At 34.9% G+C, this 11,511-nt stretch overlaps 2 protein-coding genes across 2 annotated transcripts; one reads left to right on the forward strand and one right to left on the reverse strand.

Annotated features, from left to right (window-relative positions):
• Positions 1 to 811: 811 nt before the first annotated feature.
• On the forward strand, positions 812 to 8,260 carry LOC124922687 (ISWI chromatin-remodeling complex ATPase CHR11-like). The gene is made up of 24 exons (XM_047463403.1): positions 812 to 1,123; positions 1,451 to 1,582; positions 1,680 to 1,783; positions 1,928 to 2,040; positions 2,490 to 2,587; positions 2,670 to 2,849; positions 2,968 to 3,189; positions 3,278 to 3,412; positions 3,862 to 4,144; positions 4,223 to 4,296; positions 5,170 to 5,390; positions 5,475 to 5,562; positions 5,642 to 5,735; positions 5,845 to 6,033; positions 6,114 to 6,145; positions 6,226 to 6,299; positions 6,382 to 6,471; positions 6,544 to 6,613; positions 6,704 to 6,761; positions 6,849 to 6,907; positions 7,073 to 7,238; positions 7,310 to 7,488; positions 7,594 to 7,809; positions 7,907 to 8,260. The coding sequence occupies exons 1-24, from the start codon at positions 893 to 895 to the stop codon at positions 7,997 to 7,999; spliced, it is 3,201 nt and encodes a 1,066-aa protein (XP_047319359.1). The 5' UTR covers positions 812 to 892; the 3' UTR covers positions 8,000 to 8,260.
• A 503-nt stretch (positions 8,261 to 8,763) lies between these two features.
• LOC124926167 (probable serine/threonine-protein kinase PBL7) lies at positions 8,764 to 11,204 on the reverse strand. The gene is made up of 5 exons (XM_047466350.1): positions 11,090 to 11,204; positions 10,396 to 10,613; positions 10,123 to 10,312; positions 9,352 to 9,743; positions 8,764 to 9,276 (listed from the first exon to the last, which is right to left on the reverse strand). The coding sequence occupies exons 1-5, from the start codon at positions 11,202 to 11,204 to the stop codon at positions 8,764 to 8,766; spliced, it is 1,428 nt and encodes a 475-aa protein (XP_047322306.1).
• Between the last annotated feature and the right edge of the window lie 307 nt (positions 11,205 to 11,511).

The following is an 11,511-nucleotide window of genomic DNA, read 5'->3' on the forward strand; positions in this document are numbered from 1 at the left end:
GTAGTGGACTTTCGGAGTGAAGTAACACGTGATGGAGGCTCTGTAATGACCTAAATACTATTGGGCTTTCGGAGTGAAGTAACACGTAGTGGATGGAATGTAATAACCTAAATACTATTGGGCTTTCGGAGTGAAGTAACACGTGGCGGAGGCGCTGTAATGACCTAAATACTATTGGGCTTTCAGAGTGAAGTAACACGTGGCGGAGGCGCCGTAATGACCTAAATACTATTAGGTTTTCAGAATGAAGTAAAATGTGGAGGAGGCGCCGCAATGACCTAAATACTACTGGGCTTTCGGAGTGAAGTCACACTGACCTAGATACTATTGGGCTTCAAAAGTGAGATCCACATCCTCCGTTTGGTGGAGGCGCCGCAATGACCTAAATAGTTTGACCTAAAATGATTAAAGAATAACCTATTAACATACCATTTCAACATTGTTTGGTGGAGGCGCCGCAGTGACCTAAATAGTTTAACCTAAAATGATTAAAGAATAACCTATTAACCTACCATTTCAACATTGTTACTAAGTTGTTCAATAATGTATGTAAAGAATTAAATTGAAACCAAACTCGAAAATTTGAATCTGTTATGTAGAAAGAATGTTACCTAAAAATGTACTAATTTGAATGTGTACTTCCTAAATTGAAAGGAAACGGCATATTTTAGCATTTCCGCGGATAAACGGGCGGGAAAACCATCTTTTTATTTTTTTATTTCCCAGTATTCACACATCATAGTCAATTTCTTTTCTCTTTTTCTTTTTTCCTTAAATTACACGTCGCCGCTCTACCTGAATATAAATAAATCTCGACAGTTGCGCCGATTCTTAGTTTCTTCATCGCTCGAAGACTCTTCTTTCTTTTTGCAAAACCCTCGTATCTGGATCCATGGGAAGTCAATCGGAATCGCAGGAATCGTCGTCTCAAGATGATCTTTCAAGCGAATCCAGCTCACATGATGAACAGCAAGAGAAGATTGTTGAGTCTGTCAACGAGGAAGAAGATGAAGAGGAACTAGAAGCCGTTGGCAGAAAGGCTGATTCGGATGAAAACGAAGATAAGCCGCTTTCACCGGATGAAGACGGTGTACAACGACAGGAGTCGGAAGAAACTGGCGAGGTTAGTTGGTACATAGTTAATGGATTCATGTTGCTTGACTATTCGTTTACTTTTACTGGTTTTGTTAGGGCATAAGTACTGATAGTAATTTTCCTTTCTTCCTTGCTCACAACATAACTGATGCTCGAATTGACACCTTTTGTTCTAATGTTTATTTTAGTTTATTCACAGTTTATGCTCCTTAAGATAAAGTAAAAATGAAATGGTCAGGTTGATGATACTCTTTCTTCCTAGATAAATACACAAGCATGTTTTTAGCCAATGCAGACATCTACAGTGTTAGTTGGAGATCTGACATAACATTCTGCTGTTCTTGTTTATTGACAGGATGATAGTGATTCGGATAATGCAGAAATCGGGGTTCGTGAGAAGGCTAGACTAAGAGAATTGGAGAAGCTAAAGAAACAGAAAATTGAAGAAATATTGGATGCACAAAATGCTGCTATTGATGCTGATATGGTCTGTTTAGAGAGAAGATCTTTCCCTTGATGGTTTTAAATAATTTATTTGTTTTCTTATGAATCGAAGGGCTAACTATTTGTTCATTTACTGTCAGAACAACAAGGGAAAGGGACGTCTGAACTATCTTCTGAAACAGACAGAGTTATTTGCTCATTTTGCTAAAGGCGGTCAATCTTCCCAAAAGAAGACTAAAGGAAGGTAGGATATAATGCTCTTTTGGGGGTTACACATCATTATGTACTGCAAAATTTCAGTTGAAGTTGTTTGATCTGGATATTTGTGCACTTAGTCTTTAGAATTCTACTATTATATGAAGTTGTATTTTGGAAATTGTACATTCAGGGGAAGACACGCATCGAAGATGACTGAAGAGGAAGAAGATTTAGAATGCCTAAAGGACGAAGAAGATGGGCTGTCTGGAACAGGCAATACTAGACTGCTCACTCAACCATCTTGTATGTTCTCTTTGTGCAACTCTTTATAGATCACATGCATATCTCTGTATGCTTTTACGTATTTGCCAGGCATTGACTGCAATGCTTTTATCTCATCATTTATACTTCATGTTTCAGTTATTTCACTCTACAGGGCAGTCTTCTTCTCATTCTCATTTGCAAATCAGTTACCAAATTACTTTTCTTTTTTATGTCTTCGCTATAAAGAAAATAAACATGACTTTTTTTCCCTTCTTTTTTTGTGTCCTTGATTGATTAATCTGTAACATATTCTTTCATTGTTCTGAAGATAAGGCAGTTTTAGCATCCCCCTTTTCTTTATTTCCAGTAAATTGGTTTTGTTTCCTTTCCTTGGAATGTGATCATCCTCTCCATATTTATTGCGATTGGTAGCATCAATCATAATTGGGATTCATGTTCTATGCATGATTTGTTTCTTCATTTTGTAGGTATTCAAGGGAAGATGCGGGACTACCAACTTGCAGGGCTTAATTGGCTCATTCGATTATATGAGAATGGGATTAATGGAATACTTGCAGATGAAATGGTGTGAACCAAGTTATAAGATAATTTTTTTGCTCTTGAGTTTAGTTTTCCTATTTGATAGTGTTTTCTGTTTCAACATGTAGGGTCTTGGCAAAACATTGCAAACAATTTCCTTGTTGGGCTATCTACATGAGTTCAGAGGTATAAGTGGCCCTCATATGGTAGTTTCTCCCAAATCTACACTTGGCAACTGGATGAACGAAATAAAACGTTTTTGCCCAGCTCTCAGAGCTATCAAGTTTCTAGGAAATCCCGATGAAAGGGTGAGTTTTCTTATTTTAGAGCCATTCCCCCCTGAATATACTCTAGTTTCTCCAGTTTGTTACAGTTATTGTATGTTACTTATCAACTGTCTTTTCTTTCCATGATTGTTATGAACAGAAACATATAAGGGAGAATCTTCTAGTTGCGGGCAAGTTTGATATATGTGTCACTAGCTTTGAAATGGCAATTAAGGAGAAAAATATACTGAAGCAGTTTAGCTGGCGCTACATCATCATTGATGAAGCTCATAGAATCAAGAATGAAAATTCACTTCTTTCTAAAACAATGAGGATTTACAAGACTAACTATCGTCTTCTTATAACTGGTACACCACTCCAGGTATACATTAGTATTTCTCTTGTTAGTAAAAGGTTATGATATTGTTGACAAAACATACTCTTCTTACTGAAGTGTTAAATTTTTGCAGAACAATCTTCATGAACTCTGGTCTCTCCTGAACTTCCTTCTGCCAGAAATATTTAGCTCGTCTGAGGCATTTGATGAGTGGTTCCAGATTTCTGGTGATGACGATCAGCAAGAGGTTGTTCAACAACTTCACAAGGTAAAAATTAAAATGTCATTTTATTTATTTGCCCTCTCTGTAGACTTTTTTTCAGAAAAGAAAATTCCTTTTATTAAATTTAGTTCATGGAAAGGGCAAACGTTTCAGAACATTACAAATGAGCCTGAAACAGTTACATTGTCTTAGTTCCTCGTCATTTTTGAAATTTATGTATGCCCTATTTCTTGCATAGTAGCCTGTTGTTAAACGAGTTTGCCTCTTTGCTCCAGATTCCATTGTGAATAAATGCAATCTTGTACCTGTTTCCAAATTTCATCATTGCTTGTATTCTTGCTCCCAAGGATTATTGTATTTCTTTTCTTTCAAATTTCATAAATTCAGGCTTCAAACGTACTCATATAAACTTGAGAAGTGCCTTTAGTTCTGATAATCATCCAGTCTTTGATCACGTTCCACTCTGAAGACTTTATTCTATGTGGTCTTGCTAGGTTCTCCGACCATTCCTTCTCCGGAGATTGAAAGCAGATGTTGAGAAGGGTTTGCCTCCCAAGAAAGAAACAATACTCAAGGTTGGTATGTCCCAGATACAGAAGCAGTACTACAAGGCTTTGTTGCAGAAAGATCTGGAGGTATTAAATTCTGGTGGTGAGCGCAAACGCCTATTGAACGTTGCAATGCAACTACGTAAATGTTGCAATCACCCATATCTCTTTCAAGGTGCGGAACCTGGTCCACCTTATACTACTGGAGATCATCTTATCACTAGTGCTGGTAAGTCTTTCTATTAAATATAGTTGCAAAATTTCAGTTTTTCACTATCAACTTTTTGACGATGTGATGTATATTCAGGTAAAATGGTTCTTCTCGACAAACTGCTTCCCAAGCTAAAAGAACGCGATTCTAGAGTACTAATATTTTCACAGGTAATATATTTCTTCTTTGTGTTTATGATGCTGTCTTTGGATTCTTATCTTCATTGTTTATCCTTTAAAGTTATGTTTGGAATTAGAACTATAATTCCAATTTCATAAATTGGAATTGAATTATAATTCAATTCTCATGTTTGGGGAATTATTGGAATTGCAATTTCGAAGTGAGAATGATGGAATTGGAACATAATAAATCATATTCATTCAGTTCCATGGGAATTATTATTCAAATTCAAAGGTAAAGAAGTTGGTAAAATCATCGAATTGGGTGGAAAATTCAAGCAGTTCAAGAATGGAGCATGAACAAAAAAGGTATGGAGGAAAGCCAGACCAAAACTTGATAGAGAGAATGGAAAATTCATAGCGGGGTTAACTATGAGGGGACCAAAACTTGATAGAGAGAATGGAAGATTCATAGCGGGGTTAATTATGAGGGGAGCAAATTGAAAGGAGCAAAGGTCGACAAAGTCAAGGCCAAGCTTGACTGGGACGCTTTTGCAAAGATTTTGAACTTCCATAATGATGATTTTGAGTTTTGAGTCATTTCTGTGGGGAATTTGGTCCTATCTGATGTTTCTTTGGGTGATGTATTTTTGAGGCAACTCATGTTATGAGTTGAACTCTGAATTGTTTTGCTTGGATTTATGCGGTTAACACACTAATTGTGGATTTATCTTTAGTGACAAACACAAGATTTTTATTTTTAGTGACAAACACAAGATTTGAAATTCAACCACCAGTTCTATTTCCAATTCTGCCCGAACTAAACATATCCTAGTTGTCATTCTGCTAGGCAATTAATTTCCTGTATATTTCTATTTTGTGATTGAGGCTGTAGAGGTGTTCTTACTTTTGGTTTATTCACAGATGACAAGGCTGTTGGATATTCTGGAAGATTATTTGCAGTTTCGTGGACATAATTATTGTCGTATAGATGGAAACACCGGCGGGGATGATCGTGATGCTTCTATCGAAGCATTTAATAAACCAGGAAGTGATAAATTTGCTTTCTTGCTTTCAACTAGAGCTGGAGGGCTTGGAATCAATCTTGCTACTGCTGATATTGTCATCCTTTATGACAGTGACTGGTCAGGACTCTACAGTTCCTTTTGTTTCTTTTCCATACTGGATCTCAAGTTTTAGTAACTGTTCTTCCTATTGTCACATTGCAGGAATCCACAAGTGGATTTGCAGGCACAAGATCGTGCTCACAGGATTGGGCAAAAAAAAGAAGTCCAGGTCTTCCGTTTCTGTACTGAGGTATGTTTGTTTATGTTTGATTAGAAAATTAGCAATTTAAAGTTGCCTGTTAATGATTTGATCATTGACTGTTGAACAGTACACCATTGAGGAAAAGGTTATTGAAAAGGCGTATAAGAAGCTTGCTCTTGATGCTCTGGTGATTCAACAGGGACGATTGGCAGAGCAAAAAAGTTTGTGGCTTTTCTTATAGTTCCATATGGTTATTTTCCTATCTTCTAGAATCTGGATATGAAATATATTTCTCTTTTTTTTTTTTTCTCTCCGCTCTACCATGCACAGCTGTTAATAAAGATGAGCTACTTCAAATGGTTCGATTTGGTGCTGAAATGGTTTTCAGCTCCAAGGATAGCACAATTACTGATGAAGATATAGATAGGATAATTGCGAAAGGAGAAGAGGCAACAGCTGAACTTGATGCCAAGATGAAAAAGTTCACAGAAGATGCCATTAAATTTAAAATGGATGACAGTATGTATACTTGTCAATTTGTGATTTTATTCTTGCCTGACCAGTTGGATTAATTACACATCATTTTTTGCCTTTTGTAGCTGCTGACTTGTATGATTTTGATGATGAAAAGGTAAAGAGTATACATTTTGATATGTTTTGCTTAAAATCTTAGTGAATCAAATGACAAAAACTCTCTTAATTTTGATGAAGGATGACAAGTTGGACCTGAAGAAAATTGTGAGTGACAACTGGGTTGAACCTACAAAGAGAGAGAGAAAGCGCAAGTAATTATTATTCTTGATTTTCCCTTTTTCTGTTAGTCCTTTTCCATTTTTTTTGTTCCTACTGATCATGTTCTCTTAATAGTTATTCAGAGGCAGAGTACTTTAAAACCACTATGCGCCAAAATGTTCCTGCCAGGACAAAAGATCCTCGAATTCCCCGCATGCCTCCATTGTAAGCATCTTTTTATTATGTCTCATTGCAGCTTCAATATTGAACTGATCTTTTGCATACTTTGCTGTTCAGATATGACTTCCAGTTTTTCAATTTACAAAGGTTACGTGATCTGTATGAGAAAGAAGTTCGGTATCTCATGGTACTTGATATTATTGTTATTATTATTTTCTACTTGGAATGAACCCCTTGTTCTTATCTCACTGAGCAGTTTTTGTTGAACTAACTGCAGAAAATATATCAAAGGGATCAGCAGGCAAAGGATAGTATTGAAGTGGATGAAGTAGAAGGTACTTGTTGATGGTTTTATTTCAGATCTGAGTTTACTTGTAACATGTTCCTACTTCCTATCTATACTGATAATTATCCCTGTTCAGCTGTAGGAGATCCCTTGACTGCGGAAGAGCAGGATGAGAAGGAGACCATACTAGAAGAGGTTAGCAGATAAAGTAATCTAAATTTTATTTGATTCACTTAGCCTATTTCGAAAAGTGCCATTTTGTCACATTTGCGATCTATTTGAAAAATATTCAGTTAAAATTGAAAAGTAATTTATATGCACTACTTTATGATTTTATAAATTATTATTGTTACTTGTCAGGGATTTGCTACATGGAGCAAAAGGGACTTCAACTCTTTCATTAGAGCTTGTGAAAAGTATGGGCGAAATGATATGGTAAATATAGCTTCTGAAATGGAAGGAAAGTCAGTGGAGGAAGTTGAAAGATATGCTCAAGTATTTAACCAACGATACTCAGAGTTGAATGGTAAGTAGTGAGAAGTTGATTTGCTACAACAATTTTGAGATTAAGATAAATGATATATCATTCTTCCACAGATTATGATAAGATCATAAAAGCCATAGAACGAGGGGAGGCTAGACTTACTCGCAAAGATGAGATAATGAAAGCACTTGGGAAGAAGATGAATCGTTACAAGAACCCATGGCTAGAGTTGAAGATACAGTACGGTCAGAACAAGGGAAAGCTTTATAACGAAGAATGTGATCGTTTCATGGTAATAAACTTCTGCATTCTTCTTGTTAATGAGAAGAAGCTGCTTGTGTATTTCTTTTGCATAATCATTTTTCTTATTACCACTAACTAACTAACTACTATGCAGATTTGCATGATTCATAAGATGGACTACGGAAACTGGGATGAGCTTAAGGCTGCATTTCGTATGTCCCCTTTGTTTCGTTTTGATTGGTTCATAAAATCTCGAACTACACAAGAGATTGCAAGAAGATGCGACGCCCTTATTCGATTAGTCGAAAGGGAAAACGCTGAAATTGACGAACAAGAGAGGAAGTTGCGCAGAGAGAAAAAGCTTGTTAAGGTTTGTTTGTTTGTTTAAACTTTGATTACTTAATTAATGTTTGAGGGATGAGTGGTTTCTTTCTAGACAAGACATTAGTTTTCCTGTTTCGTTTCAGAATGGAACGCCATCCAAACGACCATTGACAGAGAGGCCAGTTACCGAGAGCCCATCAACCCGGAAGAAGAGGAAGCAATTGTCAGAGGACTGACTGACTGACTAGCTGAAGAGATCTTGTTGTTTTTGTATTGTTTCAGCCTAAGATTATTTGTCATGGGATTCCTAGATTCTAGACATTTGGTACTGGTTAACCGACTTGAATTTACCAAAAGTAATGTAAAATTTTAGAACACAGATGGTTGTAACCTATAAGTGGTGAACTTTGTTTGAAATAGGTTATTTAAAATGAGGATATTTGAAGTTATTTGGGTAGAACAAACCTTAAATGCTAATGTTATGTTTCTTTGATATTTTAAATAGATAGTATTTTGATATTTTAGTAGGTTATGTGAAATTAGTCTTAAATACAATTATTTACTCAAATGATTATTTAACTTCATTGGGTGAAAAATATTGCAAAGTTGTTTTCCTTGCTGTAAAATGTAGCATTGCTTTTTTATTTTTCACTATAACTAATAAGTCTCCAGTGTGTAAGTTTTATTCATATTTAGAGCTCATTTGATGCAAATATTTTTATTCTTTTTAACCTTGATAAAAGACTATTTGAAATTATTTATGTTAAATGATTAGAATATTTTATATTAATAGTAAAATAAGAGCTGATAGAAGTCAAGAGACAGACATTTGGTCTAATGTTTGATTCCCATGCATTTTTTTTTTCTCTAATTGATTACAAATAAAGATGTTCAGTGTAAATTCAATTTACTTAAAAACTAAAAACGTTCTAAATTGAAATGAATAATTTGTGTGAACTTCTTCCACTTCTACGTCTCATACTCAAAACTAAAACAAAAACTAATAAAACATTGATATTTCATCTTCCATTATGGTTTCTAACTTCCCGTCCGAAGGCATTATGGTTTCTAACTTCCGGTCCGAAGGCATTATGGTTTCTAACTTCCGATCCGAAGGCCTTATGGTTTCTAACTTCCGGTCGGAAGGCCCCGATGGACCTAACTTCCGGTCGGAAGGCCCCGCTCCATCGGCCTCTCCCACGTTCTCGTTCTTCCATCGCTCTTTAAATTGTGTCCGTAAATCTTGCCAATCTAAATTCTTCAACTCCGACGATGCAACTAACAATTGCCTACTAGCTCTTCCCTTAACATCATTTGGATCATACTTTTGAGAAACTATATACATCAAAGATATCACAATTTCCACCATTGAAGGCCTAGAAACAGCCTCATCTTGCAAACACATAGCCGCAATCGCAAGAGCTTGATAAAGACCTCTACAAGGATATCTCCCTTCTAACATAGGATCAACCATTTTCACAAATTTTCTCCTATCTTTAAAAAGCGGTTTCGCCTAAAAAAAACACAATCACATGATCTTCAAAGTCAAAACCAAAACAGAGGAAATTCTCATAAATTGAAAACTTACCCATAATACAAGATTACGTTCATCTACTTGTCGGGTATCATCAATAGACTTACGACCGGTAATAATTTCGAGTAAAACGACACCAAAGCTATATACATCGGATTTAACATTGAGTTGTCCTGTCATGGCGTAATCGGGTGCACAATAACCGAATGTACCCATTACTCTGGTGGATATGTGTGATTTGTCGTCGACAGGTCCGAGTTTTGCGAGTCCAAAGTCCGATAACTTTGTCACATAATTGTCGTGTAGAAGGATATTCGATGTTTTGAAGTCTCTGAAAATGACTGGTGGGTCTGCCTCGTCGTGCAAATACTCTAATCCTCTAGCAGCCTCCAATGCTATCATCATCCGGGTATTCCAATCTAAAGGTTGTCTATCTTTATTCAAATCTGAAACTTAATAATCAATGAATATTGAGTTATTATGCAATCAATTTGGTATTAATAATTATTTGAAAATGGAGAAAATTATAGTTTTTTTTAGAAGATTGTAAAATAAAAGTATTGTTTCACACAAAAGTTTGAGGCTTGTTATTTTAAAAAAATTGGTGGGAAGTGGTTTTAAGGAAAGTATTTTTTATAAAAAATATTTAAAATGTATTAATATATAATAATAATTAATAACAGTAAATATAAAATATTTTAATATAAGAAATGAGTGATACAATTAATTATAGTGGTGGTTAAATTATTTTAAATATTTGGTAGTATAAACTTTAATGAAATAAAAGAATAATTTTATATTTTGGTTAGAGTTATAGGATTATACCGAACAAATGACCATCCAATGATCCAAGAGACATAAACTCGTAAACAAGAATGCGTTGGTCTCCATCTACGCAATAACCGATTAAGTTGACTAGATTCTCATGTTTCAAATGGCTTAGCATTAGAACCTCCATGAGAAATTCTTCATTTCCTTGAATACCATTTAAATCCAGTTGTTTCACCGCAACAATCTACAAAGAATTAATTTAAATCAACAATCAAGAATTAACTAAATCGTTCGTAAACTATACGTGCGTTTATATTTTAACTTTACCTGTCCCGTGCTCTCTAGTTGACCCTTGTAAACGTGACCAAAACCGCCTTCTCCTATGCGACACTCGGGCATAAAATTCTTTGTGGCTGAAGCAAGCTCTTGAAACGTGAAGGATTTGGCGGCAATTACTTCTGAATGAGGGATCTTTGCATCAATTTCCGGTATTGGTTCAATATTAGTTAGAGCTATTGAACCGTTTATATTAGGAGAAGAATCACCTATCAATTTCATAAATTCATTAAAAGAAGTAAGTACAACCAATTACAATTCTAAATCTATACCAAAAGAGAAAATACAAACCATAACCAAGAAATATAATTTATTTTCAAATAAAAACTCATAAATAAAATATCAAAATAACCTATATTTAGAAAAAGAAAAAACTAATTTATACCCATAAAGTTATTTTACCCTAACTTTTTATAAAACCACATATAGAACAAGGTTTAAACACAAATATCAATCAAGGCCCAAGATTAATCAACAATAATCTTTTCCAATTACTAATAAGTAATGATGAGATAAGACTAAATAAAGATACCTACAAAGAAAAAAAGACTCATAGATGAAGATCCAAGTCAATAGAAAACAAAAATCTAATTAGAAAAATGAATTGAATATTCAAATTATCTTATCGCAAAGAACATCAATTTGATTCAAAATGAAGATCAAATTAAACGGGGAGATTACTTACCTACACCGTCGATTGGGCTAGTAAAATTGCGAGACGAAGGATCCGAGTTAGGTGTTACTCTTACATCATTTGCTTGATTGTTTAATGATCTTAAGCTTGGAAGACACCCACCCATGTTGAAGATCAATGCCACCAAGAACCAAGATCTAGACCTAGGGAGAAAGAAAGAAAGAAACGAAATCAAATGAATACAAAATAATTAAATAAATAGTAGTCACTGTTTAGTTATAATTTGTTTTCAACAGAATTTTATAGTTACATATATAGTTATGACATGGCTGCCACATAAGCAAACTAACATTCATCAATATTATATAAATATATATTTATAATACTAATTAAAGATAAGCTAATATAAATACATATTAATTAAACAGCTAGAGTACAATCTATATTCTTGACAAGATTAGCTAATCAAGATC

Source organism: Impatiens glandulifera, chromosome 1 (genome assembly GCF_907164915.1).
Source record: "Impatiens glandulifera chromosome 1, dImpGla2.1, whole genome shotgun sequence".
NCBI lineage: Eukaryota > Viridiplantae > Streptophyta > Magnoliopsida > Ericales > Balsaminaceae > Impatiens > Impatiens glandulifera.

What these genes read in the sequence shown, in the direction of transcription:
- LOC124926167 (XM_047466350.1), bottom strand. Translation starts at nt 11,204, where the DNA reads ATGGGTGGGTGTCTTCCAAGCTTAAGATCATTAAACAATCAAGCAAAT. An exon ending in AACTAGAGAGCACGGGACAG is followed by an intron (nt 10,313 to 10,395) that starts GTAAAGTTAAAA and finishes AATTCTTTGTAG; the next exon opens with ATTGTTGCGGTGAAACAACT. An exon ending in AACGTAATCTTGTATTATGG is followed by an intron (nt 9,277 to 9,351) that starts GTAAGTTTTCAA and finishes TGTTTTTTTTAG; the next exon opens with GCGAAACCGCTTTTTAAAGA.
- LOC124922687 (XM_047463403.1), top strand. Translation starts at nt 893, where the DNA reads ATGGGAAGTCAATCGGAATCGCAGGAATCGTCGTCTCAAGATGATCTT. An exon ending in TTGTTCAACAACTTCACAAG is followed by an intron (nt 3,413 to 3,861) that starts GTAAAAATTAAA and finishes TGGTCTTGCTAG; the next exon opens with GTTCTCCGACCATTCCTTCT. An exon ending in AAGAAGTTCGGTATCTCATG is followed by an intron (nt 6,614 to 6,703) that starts GTACTTGATATT and finishes AACTAACTGCAG; the next exon opens with AAAATATATCAAAGGGATCA.